At 45.6% G+C, this 20,683-nt stretch overlaps 1 protein-coding gene across 2 annotated transcripts; it reads right to left on the reverse strand.

The window, feature by feature from the left end:
* Positions 1 to 2,708: 2,708 nt before the first annotated feature.
* LOC115113571 (E3 ubiquitin-protein ligase RNF166-like) lies at positions 2,709 to 20,443 on the reverse strand. Of its 2 annotated transcripts, none has more exons than XM_029641357.2 (6): positions 19,897 to 20,443; positions 10,904 to 11,060; positions 9,427 to 9,539; positions 8,165 to 8,279; positions 7,803 to 7,910; positions 2,709 to 6,556 (listed from the first exon to the last, which is right to left on the reverse strand). In XM_029641357.2, exons 1-6 carry the CDS (start codon positions 20,142 to 20,144, stop codon positions 6,491 to 6,493), a joined length of 807 nt encoding a protein of 268 aa, XP_029497217.1. In that variant the 5' UTR covers positions 20,145 to 20,443; the 3' UTR covers positions 2,709 to 6,490. The 2 variants fall into 2 exon arrangements, with proteins under 2 accessions (XP_029497217.1, XP_029497216.1); XM_029641356.2 differs by having other exon boundaries at positions 2,709 to 6,656.
* Positions 20,444 to 20,683: the final 240 nt, after the last annotated feature.

The raw sequence follows: 20,683 nt of genomic DNA on the forward strand, positions 1-20,683 counted from the left end.
AAAATACCATCTGGTAATAGATCCATTTAGAATAGCACTGTAAATTAGGGATAGTGACTACAGCCTTTAGACAAAAGAAGAATCCTGTATCTGCACCAGGTTTAAGATTTGTGATTAGCGAGTGGATCAAAGTTGACGCCTCTACCTACACTGACCTGTTGCCATGGCAACATTGTCAAAGCATGAACGCCTGCAAGCTCAACTTGACTTCAGGGGATATCCAGCCGGGTCGTGTCTATTTGGATATTAATACAAATGTTAGGCCTATAAATACTGGATAACTTGTTTAGAATAAGCATGCCACTACTCTATTGCTAGTATCATAGTAATACCATCCCAGTTGCCACTTATAGCCTCTGTGAAGACAAAGTGGGGCTATTTTTAGTCTATCCAGCGGATGCTATCTGGCCTGCTGGGATATTTTTGTGAACGACCTCAGCACAGCCTTGCACCGATTCAGAATATTTTCCACAGTGAGTGTTGGGCATTTATAAATATATCTCACTCCTGTAGCTCCCTGACACACTGCATATTAATGCTATGTGTTGCGCTTGTTACCAAAACCCTGCCACTATGCTGCTGTGGACTGGGGATGGGAGGATTCAGGGGGGTAGTTATATCTGTCCACTTGTTGTGGAAAAAAATGTCCTGCAGGCCTGAACAGGTGCTGCTTGGTAACATTTAGCGGCCCGTCGAAATCAGCCAACGCCCCCGCCCTATTTTCCATCTGATATCTGAGATTGTTTTCGTCCAAGGGCTCCTGCTTGCTCACCACATTCGTTTTCCATGGCCTGACCTTTAACCCCAAAGTTCAAGTTGTCCCATTATTCAAAGGAGTCCATCTTCAGAGTGCATAGCGATAGTAACTGTGAAACACCTATATCATTTTCAACATTTGATTAATGACCAGCCAACAGTAAAGATCCTGATGTTCCAAAATGATTTGGTTTGCCATGCTAATTATGTTCTACTTACAAAACATTGTATTTATCAAGAAAAAAAAGAAAATAATTGTGCTTGAAAATGATAAATGATCATGATCTGAAGTATAGTATCATTGGTAAAGATTATGAATATGTGTGTGCACTTTTGATGATAATCAGATGCAGCTTTGTTCAACAACATTGTTTCATATGAAAGCTCAACAGACAGAAGGGTATTTCTGCATGATCCCTCACTATCTTTTCGATTTAGTCTCTTTGCCTGTATGTGTGCACTGCCATTCAATAACACACTTTCTCTCTGATATAATGGCAGAGGCCTGCACCTCATCAGTGGCTGACCCATGCCTGGTTCCCAGGCCCCAGTACGAGGGTGGATAGGGAGGGAAGGGGGTTCAAGGGCCAGGTGTTTTGGGGACAGCAGAGCACTGGGCTACAATGGTGGTCACTCTCAAGGGTGGAAGATTGTCGGCTGATGCACTCAAAATGAATAATCCCATATTTAATGACAAGCGGCAAGATGATAAACTCATTATTTTCACAACATATTATTTCAATATTAAATAATTAGATAGGTTGATTATGAAAAAACGCCAAAGCCTTCTTTCTTCGTTATAAGAAAGGTCATTGTAGTGTCACTTGTCATTTCTTTCTCTCGGGGTGAGTGTATTTTCTTGACTGTTTTCACACTCTGTGACACCAGTCATCATTAAAACCTGCATAGAGGTGAAACACAAACAGAGGATCTTAGCGATAACAAACGGGTAATGAGGAGAACGTTTTGTCAACCGGTCTGAATAGTGTGTGTGGAGTTTGAAAGGTCTTTATAACCAAGCCTCAGTTATATTAACATAACACAACCAATGCCACCAATCCACAGCTCAATCAAAACATCCTCCAGTGTGGCCCAGGTCACAGGGGCTGCCCTCTGCTCTGTTTACACTGTGGTTAATTGGACCACTTCACCTTGAGTAACTAATGTGTAGGACCCTCGTGTCGTCCTATAACCTATCCCAGACTATAGCAACACCTCCACACTTGCTCAAAACACAAATGCCTAAACTTAACAACTGGACAAGGCCATATCCATTCACCTGGCACCCAGCTTCTGTCCCATGTAGAAAGGTAGACAATGACATTATTAATAGTGCCAGGGGGCTAATCACAAGCAAACAGAGAGAACTTATTGTTGGGTGAAGCGTTTAAAGTTCTGACACCAGTCCAGGCCCCACCACAGAGTAAAGGTCTGAGTGCGAGAGCAGTTTTGCTTCAGATGCCGCCCCGGTCTGCAGACACCACACCGGTTTGGAGGCTCTGCATGCTCAGCCGCCTGTCTTCAGTCACCTCCACGCTGCAGTGTTGTCACAAAGGCCTCTGTCGCCATCCATTTTAGAGCACCTCCAAAGACAGGCATCTCCCTGGCAACCAGTGGTTGTTTACAGGCCTCTTGGGTTCACAGTGAGCTCTGGGTCCCCCATTCTCCAGTTGAAAAAGGCCCCCACTAAAGGAGATTGTAAGGCCTCTATTCACTGCCAGTAATTACACGTTGTCCCCAAAGTCTCACACCACCCTGTGTACTCTACTTGTTACATACCAGCAGAAAACCGGGATCTTCTCCTGACACTACTCCTGATTAAAATTACATCTCTAATTTCAGTTCAAAGATCACAACACAGTAAATATGTTACCCATTCAATGTGAAGTTAGTCGTGGGGGTATCAAATTCAAAAATCTAGCGACAACATATCAGGAAGGAAAAAGAGAGAGTGGGATGGGTCAGTGTTTTTATTGAGGGAAAGAAAAATCTGCTACAAATACAATATCTTATTAAACTTCAAACAGTGTTATAACTTGAATATCCACATTGTTATTACTGGTATTATTACTTTTTTTCAAGAATGCATAAATCACATTTAACACACACAGGCCCTGACAGTAGGGCCAAAACCCCAGGCTGGGTCTTTAGGGTAGAGTGGCCCTGAAGGAAACGTCCTGCTTCAAGTGACTGTAGCGCAGACCCTCCTGGGGAGGACAACATCAGCCTGTGCCTATACTGAGTGACATTACATACACTCTCAGGGCAGCCAAGTCCTGGGGGGGGGGGGGGGGGGGACACACACACAGTCAGAGACACAGGCTCTGTCTTCTCTGATTGCTGTGATACGGGTCTATATGGCAGTCTATTTCCTGTCAGCCTTACCAAGATTAGAACAGACAGTCTCAGTAAGGCCCTCTTGACAAAAATGACCCAACAAATGACCCTTTCAATTTCAACGTCCTGTTTTTGGGGTTTTTGGTGTATGTCTTTGTTGCAGGTGGTCTATCAGTGTGTGACCTGCAACATTGAGTTTATTTGACAGAGATTGGGCTGGTTTTGACCACAAGCAGGACATTTGGGATGATGATGCACAGTACAGTGGCATTATGCATGGATGCAACAGTACACAAAGAGTGAAAAGTATACATTTCAGGTAAACTCCATAGAAAATCTACATTAGGCTACAGCTGTGCACGTGAACACTGATCTAAACACACAATACCTTTTAACTTACATTTCTAAAATAGCATCATTATTAGGAAGTAAAAAAGGCTGAGTAAATGATTACATTAAAGATGCGTGACAATTCCTTGGTGCCCCAGAAGAAACTCAGGACTTCTCATGGTGACGACAGTTTTTCTCCAATGGCTACAGCTGTCAATACTGTGCCACCAACCGGTACATTACATTTAAAACAACGAAAATATAACATGTCGATGTCTTTCAAATAAGGATGCATTATCTCCAGGAACACTTCCGACTAAGCCGAGAGTCCATTTTGATTTGCCACAATATTGTGCATCTGGGATGGTTTTTTCTCAGTTGATTTTGCAATCTATACCCATCTATAAAATATTAAATGACACAACAGACAAATACATTTTATACCAGCCCAGTACTCCAAAACAACATGTTATGACTGAGATCATACTTAACCTTCCCTCTGCTCTTACACAAAAACAGCCACAACTTACATTATCATCCACCATGAAATGGGACACATTGGAACGAATTAAAGTAAAAGAGAAAATAAATGACACAAAATTCCTACCCGTCAAAATATATTTCGGAATTAAAGTGCAATATTTCAATGCATTGCTCTGGGAAAAAGATATAACTTGTGAAACGTTAGACGTAAACCTAAATGTTGCATTCTCTACCGTATGTACAATTCCCTTCGGAAGCAAGGAAAAACACAAATGGACAGACCATTATACTTCTACTAGTCAGTCTAGTAACAACTAATCACAATACACAATATCTTCCTCCATTGCTTGCTATATAAAGAACAATCAAACCAGTTTCCCATAATGCATCCTTCATCAGAGTGAACCTAAGCATTCTCTTAAACCTCCATAGATCAATGCTAGCTCAACGGGTACACTACTACTCAAACATATAATTGGACATTTACTTCGGGGCAACGTACTTTTATAATTGTATCCCTTTGAAGCATTGTGCCGTTAGAGAAATTGATCTCATAAGATTGAATATGCAGCTGTTCTGAACAGTTCTGCTTCAATCCAACTTGAATAATTACTGCGCTATCAGAAAGTGGACGTCTTTAACAAACCATTGGAACATAATGATTCAATATGCCGTACACATTCCAGGCCTGTTACAAACAGATTTTCACAGCTCTGATGACCAATGGGTTTTGGGGAGACCCCACTGAGATTGGAGCAGTGCGGATCCTGAAAGGTAAATGGCCTAGGAACATTGGTGTTCAAGACAATAATTAACATAAAACTGGACTCTTATGGGACAGCATCCAACTCAACCACAAGGATAGACTTATCCAACAGTACTCACGTCATAATATTGCACTTCTCCTAGTGGGCACTAAACCAAACAGGTCATATATTTAGGCAACACATGGGCATTCTTCACAATACTGTGAATGGGTATAAACATGATGACTTGGAGTAACACTGACTGAAGAACATGGATGGATGGCTTTGAATGACTATTGCCAGGTCTATTTTGAGACTGGGGCGCCCTCTTGTGTTTGAGAGCGTATTACACATGGGCTCTAAGCTCCTGCTAACAACTGATGCCAGCAGTACAGTCCCAACGGTACTTAGAAAAAGGTGGTAAAACAATGAACACATTTCCAATAAACACGTTTCTTATTGTTAGTACACCATTTGAAACTGGGACATTTTCCAAAAATATATTTTTTATCTTGTCTGGTGCTTCATAAAAATATCAGCAGAGTGAAGAATGAATGGAGTACTACAATTCTGTTTCTCAACTGTGAAATAAGAACAATCTATAGTTCAATTATGTAGAAAAATGTGACAAGTGCAAGTATTCACACGAACTCTGAATACAAAAGGGGATAGTTTGAGAGTTTGTTTTGATTCGCGTTGCAAATGTTAAGGGTGTGTTGTTGTCGTGATGGGGATGTAAGAATGTCCTCACTCTCTGTGTTCAACTGGTCATGTCTAGACTGTCACCCAGCGGTAAGATTATCACACTGAGAATGGGGTCAAGCCATTCAACTGTAGTCCCTCAATCAAAAAGCCATCAAACTTGAGAATAAACTTGAACAGAACTAATCTGTGGTACTTTTACCAGAACGTGTGTCAAGTGATGGCATTTTCCTGGAGTTTGAAAAAGTTTCATTTGAACAGTGAAAAACAAAGAGTAAAAGAAAATACCTTAAATCATTACTTTTGGGAACCTTCATACTTACTGCAGAATAACAACAATGTCCATGCTGTACTCACTGGTTTACATTGCAGTGGTTTTAAATTGCAACATTTATTGGGAGGCCAAGCTCCCCTCCTCCCCAGTATACAGGAAGTGAAGGGGCTGCTGCCGGCTGAGAGTATGATGTAATGGGACGAGTTAAGCAGGTGAGCAGAGTGGATGAAGGGCCAGGCAGAGGATCAGGGACAGGGTTAGGAGATAATCTCTCTGTAGCTCTCCCAGAGTGGGGGTCTTGGCCAGGGCCAGGCAGAGGATCAGGGACAGGGTTAGGAGATAATCTCTCCCAGAGTGGGGGTCTTGGCCAGGGCCAGGCAGAGGATCAGGGACAGGGTTAGGAGATAATCTCTCTGTAGCTCTCCCAGAGTGGGGGTCTTGGCCAGGGCCAGGCAGAGGATCAGGGACAGGGTTAGGAGATAATCTCTCCCAGAGTGGGGGTCTTGGCCAGGGCCAGGCAGAGGATCAGGGACAGGGTTAGGAGATAATCTCTCTGTAGCTCTCCCAGAGTGGGGTCTTGGCCAGGGCCAGGCAGAGGATCAGGGACAGGGTTAGGAGATAATCTCTCCCAGAGTGGGGGTCTTGGCCAGGGCCAGGCAGAGGATCAGGGACAGGGTTAGGAGATAATCTCTCTGTAGCTCTCCCAGAGTGGGGGTCTTGGCCAGGTCCTTCCAAACGTTCCCTGTGAGGAGACAGTGGAGGGGGCTGGATATGGGGTGGATCCAGAAAAAGGAAGAGAGCTAGTGGGGTGTCGGGATGGAAGTGAGTCCCCAGACAGCAGAATGGGGGACTCAGAGGACTCTCAGTTCTCTGCCATGGAGAGAGCCAGGGCTGCCTGTAGTGCCGCCTCTTCATCGATACTGTAGTCCTGTAAACACAGAGTCAGACAGTCACTCACTTTAACATTTGATTTGACAGGACAGGGCCATGGCTGCCTGCAGTGATGACTCCTCGTCAATGCTGTAGTCCTGCAAACACAAAGTCACACAGTCAACCACTGAGCAAATAATGCCTGACACCAAATAAATAAAGCAGACTGCTTTGAGATATGCAGTGCATTCATGTTACAGTACTAGGATATCACAGAGACAGTACTAGGATATCACAGAGACAGTACTAGGATATCACAGTGACAGTACTAGGATATCACAGTGACAGTACTAGGATATCACAGTGACAGTACTAGGATATCACAGTGACAGCACTAGGATATCACAGTGACAGTACTAGGATATCACAGTGACAGCACTAGGATATCACAGTGACAGCACTAGGATATCACAGTGACAGTACTAGTATATCACAGTGACAGTACTAGGATATCACAGAGACAGTACTAGGATATCACAGAGACAGTACTAGGATATCACAGAGACAGTACTAGGACATCACAGTGACAGTACTAGGACATCACAGTGACAGTACTAGGACATCACAGTGACAGTACTAGGACATCACAGTGACAGTACTAGGATATCACAGTGACAGTACTAGGATATCACAGAGACAGTACTAGGATATCACAGTGACAGCACTAGGATATCACAGTGACAGCACTAGGATATCACAGTGACAGTACTAGGATATCACAGTGACAGCACTAGGATATCACAGTGACAGCACTAGGATATCACAGTGACAGTACTAGGATATCACAGTGACAGTACTAGGATATCACAGTGACAGTACTAGGATATCACAGTGACAGTACTAGGATATCACAGTGACAGTACTAGGATATCACAGTGACAGTACTAGGATATCACAGTGACAGTACTAGGATATTACAGTGACAGTACTAGGATATCACAGTGACAGTACTAGGATATCACAGTGACAGTACTAGGATATCACAGTGACAGTACTAGGATATCACAGTGACAGTACTAGGATATTACAGTGACAGTACTAGGATATCACAGTGACAGTACTAGGATATTACAGTGACAGTACTAGGATATCACAGTGACAGTACTAGGATATCACAGTGACAGTACTAGGATATCACAGTGACAGTACTAGGATATCACACTGACATTATTGACAACAGAACTGCTCTAGTCCTATGTAAAGAACAGACGACACAGAGCCCAGACCCCAACCCTTATCCTCACCACAAACGTGTCGTAGGAGAACTTGTGCCGGTGGAGGAGGTGCTGGAGGAAGTTGGAGCTCTTGTAGCTGGGGTCCCCCCAGGGCATGGCTGAACATACAGGACACACCTGGAGGCACACCAACCAATCAACAACCCTGTCATTACCTCACCAGTACACCAAACCAGAATGCAGTAGAATCTCTTGCAGTGACATCAATGTCACGTAACACTTCATATCAGCACATAAATGCTTAAGGAAATTCAGACTAGGACAGTATCCATGTTCAGACTAGGACAGTGTCCATAGTTCAGACTAGGACAGTGTCCATAGCTCAGACTAGGACAGTGTCCATAGTTCAGGGTATAACATAGCAGACTGACCACTTTGTTGGGATCGTTGCGGTGGTTCTCCATACAGTGTTTGACCAGCTCCTGTTGGTCCAGATTGCGGGCTCCACAGAACGGGCATGAAAAGGTGGAACGGTTTGGAACATTGCTGCAGGCAGGGAGAAAACACACGTTTAGTAGGAGCCATAATGGATACAACATGGGTACGCATCACACACAAACGTTGCCAGACACACACTGATGGTGTGTTGTTGTCTGTGTGAATATAACCCCAAAGTCTGAGGCCCAGTTTCCAGACATTAGCAGGATGCCAATCATGTCCAGCAGCACACCTGGAAGGACAGCTGGTCTGCGTGGACATGAGGGTCAGAGAGCAATGTGCTGCAGTGACATTTACGCTAGCCGAGCCACACACACACATAGAATAGGGTCCTTAACAATGTGTTAATTAACTCACTGCTTCATCAGCACCACACCAAGACAACAGGGCCTATTCACACACTACCCTCCACAGCTGACCAGGGGCAGCCCATTAGAGTCCCATCAGACTTAAGGTTGACAGGTCTCTCAGGTAGGACACAGTCTACTAGCTAATGGGAAACGTCCATTTGACAGACGTCTATTTGATAAGCCAATAAGGGTGCACACTATACTGTAGACTTAATGGAACAGCAATGTCCTCAGAAAAACTCCACAAAATATACCAACCAACCATAATTGCAGCCTTGGGCTAAAAAAAAAGAGTGACAATTTAGTCAGAATAATGACTTTCTGACAAGTAGAAAACACCAGCAGATGGTCCACTGTGTTTCCTGGGCCTTCGACTAGATGAGACTCTGCCTTTGTGGTGCTGGCAACATCGCCCAATTAAATTGTGTTTTGGAATGTGGTAAAAACAACAACCTTGAAAAGACACAGATAAGCTGTTCTGTGTTCACTCGTGAGTTCCAGATGGTCACTATGGACGTCACAGAACCTGATCACAGTACTCTTCCTCAGACTAGTAGCTCAGTGCTTCTAGCACACGTTGGGAGTGGGACCTCCTCTGGCTGAGTTGTTCACAGACCCTCCAGACAGAAAGACCCTATCCCAGGTATTCCCAAACTGGGGTATGTAAAAGTGTGATTCATATTTTAATCATTTTTTAAATTTCTCTTCACATTTTCAAATTGTCCATTAATAAGCCACGGGAGGTTTTTGGAGCGAGAATTAAGATAACCTTCGAGTAGTAAGACATATATAAAAGCAAGATACCATTAATTAGAATTAAATAGAGCGAGGCAGACAGAGATTACCTGGGAATGGGCTGTGAAGTGGGGACCACAGGCACAAACTTTGGGCAGTTGGCCATCTGTTCCTGGACCTTTGTGCAAGAGGAGATGTGTGACCTCATTTTGACCAGAGACACCTGGAGCCCGCCAGTGGAGAGAGGAGGAGAGGGGGGGGCATAGAAAGAGAGCGAGACAGAGGAACAGGAGAGCGAGAGAAACAGAGGAACAGGAGAGAGAGACAGAGGTCGAGGAACAGGAGAGCGAGAGAGACAGAGATCGAGGAACAGGAGAGCGACAGAGGAACAGGAGAGCGACAGAGGAACAGGAGAGCGAGAGAAACAGAGGAAGAGGAGAGAGAAACAGAGGAAGAGGAGAGCGAGAGAGACAGAGGAACAGCAGAGAGACAGAGGAACAGGAGAGAGAGGTAGAGGAACAGGAGAGAGAAACAGGGGAACAGGAGAGCGAGAGAAACCGAGGTAGAGGAACAGGAGAGAGAGACAGGGGAACAGGAGAGCGAGAGAAACAGAGGTAGAGGAACAGGAGAGAGACAGAGGTAGAGGAACAGGAGAGAGACAGAGGTAGAGGAACAGGAGAGCGAGACAGAGGAACAGCAGAGAGCGAGACAGAGGAACAGCAGAGAGCGAGAGAAAAAGAGGTAGAGGAACAGGAGAGAGAAACAGGGGAACAGGAGAGCGAGAGAAACAGAGGTAGAGGAACAGGAGAGAGACAGAGGTAGAGGAACAGGAGAGCGAGACAGAGGAACAGGAGAGCGAGACAGAGGAACAGGAGAGCGAGACAGAGGAACAGGAGAGCGAGACAGAGGAACAGGGGAGCGAGACAGAGGAACAGCAGAGAGCGAGACAGAGGAACAGCAGAGAGCGAGAGAAACAGAGGTAGAGGAACAGGAGAGAGAGACAGGAACAGTAGAGAGAGAGAAACAGAGGTAGAGGAACAGGAGAGAGAGACAGGAACAGGAGAGAGCGAGAGAAACAGAGGTAGAGGAACAGGAGAGAGAGACAGGAACAGGAGAGAGTGAGAGAAACAGAGGTAGAGGAACAGGAGAGAAAGACAGGAACAGGAGAGAGCGAGAGAAACAGAGGTAGAGGAACAGGAGAGAAAGACAGGAACAGGAGAGAGCGAGAGAAACAGAGGTAGAGAAACAGGAGAGAGAGACAGGAACAGGAGAGAGAGAGGAACAGGAGAGGGCGAGAGAAACAGAGGTAGAGGAACAGGAGAGAAAGACAGGAACAGGAGAGAGCGAGAGAAACAGAGGTAGAGAAACAGGAGAGAGAGACAGGAACAGGAGAGAGAGAGGAACAGGAGAGGGCGAGAGAAACAGAGGTAGAGGAACAGGAGAGAGAGAGCAAGACATGCTATTAAGTGAATAAATGGGCAGGGAGATGTTTTGAGAGTGTGTGTGAGTGGTAGTGTGTATGATCAAGTGTGCGTCTGTACAGTATGTGTGTTGGACAGAGTGGCAGGACATAGTAGTGTAGTTCACCTTCTTGCTGCAGCCCCGACAGGGGGCCTTGTAGTTGGACAGCTGTTTCTCCACACTGGAGGACTTGTCCACCTTCTTTGGGTCAAAAGGCATGCGGCACAGAGGGCAGAGGGGAGAGGTGACCTGGAGACAAGGCTGCAGACACTCCCCACAGAACCTGCACACACACACACACACACACACAGAGAGACCGAGTGGCAGTCAGTCGTTGAATGATACGTAAAGTCTAAACACAAAGTGAATCAGAGCGATTATTCGGAGCGAGTGTCCCCGAAAAATGTGTGCAACGTGGGCACCGCTGGGTGCTGGGCCAAGGTTGGGCTTCGAAATGCCCCTGTGGTGGCATGCAAACAGGCTGAGTGATGGGCAGTCACCTCCCATGATGACATGAGTCAGCAGTCAGCACTGCCAGGGGGACCTAGGGGCGGGAGGTGGGGGGGGATAGCATAATGCAGGGAGGGAGACATCAGCAAACAGAGGGCCCAGAGAGCTGGTCCAGGGCTGGCCGCGAAACCTCCCCTGACAAATGAGCCAGGGGTTTATACTGCCAGAGTACTGAATCATTGCGGATTTTTACAGCGCTGCTGGATGCTTTATGGCCCTGTCAGCCTGATGGCGAGCGGGTAGGGTAGGGAGGGGTCAGATATGTAAGGAGCCATGTTGCACTTCAGAATTCAGATCTCGCTGCATAGCCACAAACCAGTCTTGGTTCTAACTTTGCGGGTCTACCACTGTTCTTCTCTTTCGGCTGGTGACCAGAACTCACCGCTTGTGGAAGAAGCCGTGCAGTCTGCCCTCAGGCAGGCTAACCAAGTGGCTAATAAACTCAACACAGAGGAGCGCTACATAGCGTCAGTCTATTAAAGTAATGGCCCTGTGTTTAAGCACCTTAGTTATCACATTAGCATGGGCCTAGTTTTCATAGCTTTCATTAGCATATCTCTCACTTCACTCCATCCATACTCAACCAGCTACATGACCCATGTGACCTCCTCTGGAGTCACTTCCTTCTTCCCAGTCACACAGGAAACCCCGAAACACTGCCAGTCTTTCAGTCAAAATGCAATCTTGTCAAAACATGTTCATAATATCCACAAACTCTGTTGTTTTCCATCCGCCCAACAACACTGTTGAGCTGAGAAGTGGATGAAGCACAGCCTATGTGCCTACATTAACATTCAAAATATGCTAATAAATTAGGCCTCGTGAGTAGGCCCAGACCAATTCTCAAGAGTCCACAATACTTGGAAAGACATTTGTTTGAGAAATTATACATGAGTACGGAGGCTGGTAATAATATTCTCTGGGGCTATCATTGCCTCATATTCAAAGGTATACTCAGCTAGCCTAGGCTATAGAACTGCAGCACATCTCAATATCAGAGCAGTACAAGTCGTTTGCCGTCCTTTTCTACTACCATGCTAAACCAATAGCATCATGAAAGACGCTGGCCAAATTATTGCTACAATGCTGACACGAGGATCCAACAACATAACACGTTACTGTTTGTGTGTGTGTGTGTGTGTGTGTGTGTGTGTGTGTGTGTGACTCAGCTAGCATAAATGTCCCTGGAGCACATTGCTTTCTGAACCTCATGTCAGAGTCAGTTGCTCCGTGAGGTGTTGTTCGAAGTGCGGGCCTGTGTCTACCCTGCAAAGTGTGGTGTCTATCAGGTTAGATCAAAATAACGTTTGCAGTCTGTCCTCATGCCTATTCACGTTCCCAGACACTCCAGAAAACGATCCCAAAAACCTATTTATAGATCAATAAAAACACATAGGTGGGAGGAAGGGACTCAAACTTTTCTGCAGCTCCCAAACAGATCGTTTGGGGACCCGTTTGATCATCTGAGATGTAGTGAAGCTCTCCGTCTGGACAGTGATGAAGGACTGTCTCGGGTTGATACCGTCTCAGAGACTAGAGAGATCAACTTGAGAGGAGCAGCACTGAACAAAGCACATATTCAAACGGCACTGATGAATACTAAGAGCCCACAGTGCTGAAACACCATCATTTTGGCCCGTCACACTGACAGACAGACAGACGTAAAGACAGAGTACAGGACAGGCAGAGCCGCGACAGTGTCGAACTACAACGGTCTGCAGAACATGCAGCGAGCAACACGAGCCCCTTCAAAGTGCTCATCTTCCTCTCCTGGAGAGTACAACTCCTCCACATAAACGTCTGTGGGGAAACTTATCTCCATATCAATGAAATACAAATCTGTCCCAAGTACCCCAGCGGCAGCAGAGGTCTTTCAAAGTAAGCATCCTGAACGGCTTGTAAGCCAACTTATCTTCTAGCCTCGTCTGTCATCACTTGAAAGATGCCTGGGTTTAGCAGACTGCTATTAGACACTTAAATCACAGCCACTGTATTTAACATTCAGACAGCAGAACGCCACCACCTGCAGGCTCTCACACACACACACACACACACACACACACACACACACACACACACACACACACACACACACACACACACACACGTCTAACTGAGAAGGGGCTAAAGAAAGAGTTGTGGTCAAGTGTGTGGTGACATGGGAATGACAAAGACTCAAGGGTGAAAATGGCATTGTTGAAATACTGTTCTGTACTGCCTAGTTGTACACATTTTGGCCATGCCCAATATGCTTCCTGAGTATTTACATGAAATTCTCATCCATAGATAAAAGATAGGCAGTTGCTTAATATTTAGAATATGACACGGGAATGTGATTATTGGGCTACCTAAGGGAGGTGTTAAAGGAGAGGGTGAGGAACGGCCTATTCCCCCAGGAGTCAAAGAGAGTCACCAAAGAGGCCTAGCTATGTGTAAAAATAGTGCCATCTCCCCATTAGAGAGCGATAGCGAGAGAGCCATTGGCCTCGCCTGCCGCCACAGCGCAGCACACACCTGGCCCAAGGATACCGGGATGACTTGCTGATGCATATGGATTATATGATGACGTATGGTGTTATAAGGTGAGAAGCTCCATAACTGTGTATTGTTTGATCTCCCCTCTCCACCTCCCTCCCTGAAGGAATGAGGCGAGCTGACCATATTTCCTGTGCAGAGAATGGAGAGGAAGCCTTCGTGGAGAGACTTGCTGCCAATTCAGGAGCTGCAGAGGTAGACTAATGAGAGCAAATGAAGCCAGGTGCTACTAGAACACAGAAGCCTCGGGGTCGGCTCCACGCCATCTGCACCTCAGCTCAGTTCAATCTACTTCTCAGAACTACAGGAAAGTAGACACTGCAGAGCATAGAGTAGGAGTAGGAACTCATGGGTGTTTCTCCCCCTGAACAGACACAGGCTTCCACCTTAAAACAATCGGATTTAACAGAGCAGAGAGGGTATGAGTTTGCGAAGGGCCTTTCACACGTTCAGCAAGTTTGACATGCCAGAACATCTTTACGTGTGACTTTCAGAAGCTTCGTTCTCCGCTGAAATGAGGCTCTTCTCACACGCCGTCAGATGGGCTTGTCACTGTAACGTCACAGTACAGAATTAAAGGCGTGACATCACAGAAAACCAGCAGCAGAAATGAGGGAAACCATAGAGCTAGCCTGTATAACCTCCTGCAGTATCAGAGGAGACTACTGCCCATTCCAGACAACCCCTTGCTTATACATCCCCTGCCAGCCCATTGAAACACATGGCTTACGTGACACTCCACTGTTAGAGGGGGTGGGGGCGAGGACAGTTCGTTTTGACATGACACACCTCAAGGTTCCCTCAGCTGGACATCCTCTGAATGCACCATAACACCAAAGTCACTGTATCTCAACGCAGAAGGAAAAGCTTCAATGTGCAAGAGAATCGCTCCCATGGATCTCAACAGTATAGCCTAGAAGACTGTAGTGGAATGTACATCATTGTGAGCACTAGGAATGAAAATCCAGCAGTAGGCTAGGTTGTGAAACAAACATTTTTCACAGCGAGTGTCACGTGTCCTCCCTCTCCGGCCTCTAGGTCACCAGGCTGCTCATTATGGCGCACACCTGTCACCATCGTTACGCGCACCTGCACGTCATCAGACTCACCTGGACACCTCAGCGCACATCGTTACAAAATAACGCCTCGCTTAAGGGAAGTATAAGGGATTTTATATATTTTTTGTGTCAGGTGAAATGACGTCGGGTTCGGGAGCCGCTACAGGCTTTCATTCCTCCGCCGGCTCGCCAGGCTCCCCTGCCATAGCCGGCTCGTCATGCCTTCACTGGTTCGCCAGGCTGCCCTGCTTCCGCTGGCTCATGCCTCAGCTGGATTGCCAGGCTCCCCTGCCTTAGCAGGGGTGACCTGTCCGCTCCTGATCCCCGGGATCGTCCCTTTGGTTGGCGTCCTGCGGCTGAAGCCACGCGTCGGGGAGGGGGTACCGTCACGTGTGCTCCCTCCCCGGCCTCTAGGTCACCAGGCTGCTCGTTATGACGCACACCTGTCACCATCGTTACGCGCACCATCAGACTCACCTGGACTCAATCACGTCCCTGATTACCTTCCCTATATATGTCACTCCCTTTGGTTCCTTCCATGGGAGTCATTGTTTCTGTTTCTTGTTTTGTATTATGTTGCGTTTACTTATTAAAACACTCCCTGAACTTGCTTCCCGACATTCAGCACACATCGTTACAGAGAGGAAGCCAAGAACAGTTTCAGTAATGGCTTAAAAATATCCACCTGCTCTTTGTAGAAGAACCAAAATAGATCTGAGGACATTTAAGGACTGTTTCTGCAAATTATCATCTGCATGAGAGGCAAAAGAAACCCTTCAATTCTGACACTGTACTGAGACAACTAAATGAAAGACACTTAAGTCAGCCTTTCAGGCTGCCGCCCACCCAGGAAGGAAGGTTCAGCTAAAGGTATCCTGATGCAACATCAGACCACACAAAGTGCACGATCAGTTTTCTGCCAGGTTGCAATGCCAATCGTGCTTGGCAACAGTCTTTAGTAGTCTACTGTTTTTTGTTGTTGTTGCTACAATAGTTAAACAGTGCATTGCCTTTCCCACAGACCCATTTAGCAGAGTGGAGAGCTGATTAGAAAGCCATATTGGCCAGAGGAAACAGACTTCAAATCCAACAGTGGGATCCATGCCAACGCCACAGGAGGCAAAGCAGGTGCACGAGTCCGTGTGTATGTGATTGTGTGCAAGTGAGACTGCATGCTTAAGCAATGCATGCACACAGTAGTGTAGAAGGTAGTGAGTAGTCTCCTCCATGGCCTGGGGGAGCAGTAAGAGGCTCTCATGTGAGATCTTTGTTCAATCTCCCCAGCAGCAGCTGGGCTAGAGCAGGGGAGAGAGAAAGAATGGAACGAGAGACAGCGAAATGTATGCCGCCACACTGCATAGCTGAGTGAGAACGTGAGAATGCAGAACAACCTTGAAGGAATAAAATCTCCTGTTTTGCTCCTTTCCTCCCTCTCTCAACGGGCAAACTTCATCAAATCACCCCAGACAAGGAGGGAGGTGGGGTAGGAGTCAGGCTGCCTTGGGTTCAGCCCACTAACAACACCACGTGGGGAAGAGAGGGATGGAGGGAGAGAGATACAAAAAAGAGAGAGTAGGCGAGGGACGAAGCTTAGGTAAAGGCTTTGAGCAGGTGTGTTACTGGACGGTTATGCTGATGCACACTGTATGAGACGCACCCATTTCTCCATTGAAGCTTTTGTCTTACGTTCGAGAGAAGATTGGGGTAAGGGGTTGAAACAGCCAGATGGAGACTTTACCACTGAGTGGGATACGGATTAGGTCTGGCCTCTGAGGTTTCAACAGATTGGGGTTTGCGATGAAGACTAACGTGCTCTGGAGAGTCTGAGTGAGATAACGTTGGGATTGTGGAGCGGCCCTTTGGGGGGAGGGAGTTGGAATTGACTAAATGATATACGGTTCCTATCTCAAATCAAATGTTATTAGTCACATGCGCCAAATAGGACAGGTATAGGTAGACCTTACAGTGAAATGCTTACTTACGAGCCCCTTAACAACAATGTAGTTAAAAAAAATCCGGATAAGAATAAGAAATAAAAGCAGTAAAAGCAGTGAAATAACAATAGCGAAACTATATACAGAGGGTACCGGTACAGAGTCAATGTGCGGGGGCACCGGTTATTTTAGGTAATATGTACATGTAGGTAGAGTTATTAAAGTGACTATGCATAGATGATAACAACAGAGAGTAGCAGTGGTGTAAAGGGGGGGAGGGGGGCAATGCAAATAGTCTGGGTGGCCATTTGATCAGATGACTTGATCTTATTCATAATATTGTCTATAATGCTGATAGACCGGAGTCTCTCAGTTTTGTCCAGGGCAAGGTAATACAGACACCTCATACCTCATACCAAGATCAATGGCTAAAAATGAGTTGTCCACATGGATACAAGCCTGTGAGTCACTGGAGGCTTCAGAGGAGAGGACGGCTCATAATAATGGCTGGAATTGAGCCAATGGAAAGGTATCAAACACCTGGTTTCATGTGGTTGATACCATTCCATTGACTCCATTCCAGCCATTATTATGCCGTGAGTAGGCCTTTAGCGTCACCATGACAATGAGGACATGTGCGTGCAAGTGTACTTTTCTACTCAGCTCTGCGTGTGTGGTAGTGCAATCATGACAACAGGGTGTAATTCCATCATCCCCAGCCCTGTTTCTCCCGCTGGATTACATCCATGTACATTCCATGCTTCAAGTGTTATTGTCAGGATAATAGCACAGACAGGACCTTTAGTTCTGGGTTCAACCAGAATTACTGACCTCAATAATGAGGTTTAATAGAAAATACATTAATTCTCCCTGTGGTTATTTCTATAATTAGACTGACTGCATGCATATGTCCCCAAATGAGAGTTATATGTCCCTCACTGGCACAATGCTGTATGGATACAGAGCAGAGAACATTTTTTGTACTTAAGAGACAACGACATGACCACTCCTAGTTGAATTAACGTTAAACACAAATAAAAATGTACAGCATTAGCCCATATTACACAATGTCATGTTTTCTACACACTTTCATGGGTGTTGATATCTGCTTGGACAACTCCTGACGAGGAAGAGGATGGCTCGCGTAAGTGTTAACCTCAGCAGTGTGTGTGATGTGAGATGTTGACATCCACAGAGCCGACCTCACACAGATCGGACTAGCCTACATGCATGTCAGATAGAAGTGAGCCACAGAGAGGAGTTGCTCTGAGTGCCTCACCCAAATGTCATCAGCAAACTCAGTACTGCTGGTGGGACAGGCTAACAGACAGCCACACAGCAAACAACATCTTGAGCAGACTATTCAATCCACCCACCAGACCCACATTACACCACGTCCTACAAGACAGACCAAAAAAGAAAAGAAAAAAAAGATGAGGCTCTGAGGTCTGTCTGACTCACGTCTTTAAATGAGCGGCCATATTAGCGCTCCCACTGTCAGACAAATGCAATCCTCAAAAGGGCAGGGGGAACGGTTTGTTTGGCGAGTGACAATGCAGTCAGCTTCAAGTCAACCTTACACATTCATTCCTGTAGACACACAGAAGGTGTCAAAAAGGAAGAATAGAAGGGAGCTGTTTTCTGTTTTCAAAACGCCAGTCATCTTTAGTGTTGACAGCACAAGAATGGGCATCAAGTTGCCCTCAAAAAATAACATTTTAGAGTAGACTACATCTAGACCTTTTCTGTGTAACTGTTAGTGATGAAATTCACAGGAGGCAAAAAACCACAGGCGGTGTTAGTTCGGCTACAGCCCTACACAGATGTTCATTCATGTTCACATTAGGGGAACTAGGCACAATTGGTCAATAACGGGTGAAGATGTGGCTCCTCCAAATAGCTTTTTTAAACTCATTCAAATGGCTTGTAAAACTGGAGCATTCAGACCCCTTGGTTTTCAACCTTGTGGCGTGTGTTCCTACCAAAACAAGTGTGGCCTAACGATTGTAAAAATGTGTCTTATTGAGGAAAATTAATGCCATGTTCTCAACCTAACTTTTACAACCACTATTCAGCGAGCTTCCTTTCACAGCTGCAGTCTTTGTGTACATGTGAAATGTGAATTGATCACAGTGAGAGAATGGTGCAGGCAGAAGCTCTGCTCAGTGTTCCAGCTCTGCTCAGTGTTCCAGCTCTGCTCAGTGTTCCAGAGGCAGCACCTCACAGATCAAAGGCAACTCTCATGTGCCACACTGAGGTTACATTACCCACGTTCCCGAGGACTAGTCAAGGACATTGTGGCAAGCTTATGCCGTGGTGGGAAACAAACATGAAAATAAAACATGAATAATTCGGCTTATTCTCTGACTGAGTGCTAAAACGCTACAGAAACATGATAGATCAAACAATGCAATGAGCAGGATCCAAAACATCCCATTCAACATTTGAATATTGTTGTTTTCACATATCCTAGTGCTTGGCTTAAAGTATACAAAACGGTCTTCCTCTTTTCGACAACACGTCTCATTTTAGCCTAGGCAGCCGATCATGGGCACCATCTAGTGCCCACTATCGGCTGCCTCGGCTAATCTAATTTGTGTTGAGTTAGCCACGAATTTTCCTCTGTCTGTAGCTATGTCTTTATTGTGAAAAAGCTGTTGTCCAACATTTCTCATCAAATCCGCTATAATAGCTTAGTTAATATTTTACGTCGATATTGCGTTTCGAGAGGCACTGAACTACCACCTAGCCCGCTTTGTTCTACTGTCTGAGCTCCCTTGCATTCCCTTTGGCAAGTTGGCATCCCAAGAAAAACAATAACATTATCCCTATCCCAGTATCAGTGACGTTTTTTCTATCATAGATGTGCCATTTTTTGCTGTGAATCATAAGCATTTTATAACAAAACCGTTACTTTAATTGACAAGCAAAAATAAGATCTACAGCTCAGTATCTGCAGACTGATAAGTGACAACAACTAATACAAATACGAGAGACTATATGCTATATACAATAGCACGTTGTTGTTGTTTAAGTGAGAGACTTGTCTGAGAAGCAAGAGATCACAAATCCGTCAACTTACGTGTGGGCACATCTTCCAATGGTGACAGGTTTATGATACACCTCCAGGCAAATTGGGCAGGAGAACTGGCTCTCGAGACTCTCGCCAGTGGCAGCCGCGGCTGCCCCGTTTTGTTGATGCTGCCTGAGCTGATGAGTAGCCGACACAAAACTGCGAAACATCGCCATCATGAACGAGGATCTTGCTCGCACTTCGTTCTCGACTATGGATGCAACTAACCTGGGTGTATTCACATCGAGTATTTTCATCGATTGTGCACGATGGACATCCTTCGTGTGAATAAAGCGTATGAATAAAGCTACCCAACCTATGAACTGTTTGTGTCAAATAATTGAGCAAACAGACACTACATCAGTCCGCTACACAAGCGCTCGAGAGGACACGCCGAAGCACGAAAGAAGTAAACATTACAAGACAGTGCTGGTTGTCGAGAGGACCCGAGCCGGGCGCGGAGCAGATTATTCGATCTTCAAATACTTTTGATTTACATACAACGGACCAAAATATATCCAGATTATTAAAAGATCGGGGAATTTGCACAACTGCAAGTTCAGTGCGACTCTCACGAACAAGCCGTACAGCTACAACAAAAAGATTATGTTTCTGGGCATTGAAGTCTCGTTCGCGATGTCACCAATTCAGTTTACAGCTGCTTCAAACTACAGTCCCAGAATACATTGTTTCATTGTGTTGTAAAATGTTTACGTTATTAGAGTTATAATTTTCTCTTTTAAATATGTGTTGCAACATTGATTAATGTGATACATCCACAAAAAGAACAGTGATC

This window comes from Oncorhynchus nerka, linkage group LG28, assembly GCF_034236695.1.
Source record: "Oncorhynchus nerka isolate Pitt River linkage group LG28, Oner_Uvic_2.0, whole genome shotgun sequence".
In the NCBI taxonomy this organism is placed as follows: Eukaryota; Metazoa; Chordata; class Actinopteri; order Salmoniformes; family Salmonidae; genus Oncorhynchus; species Oncorhynchus nerka.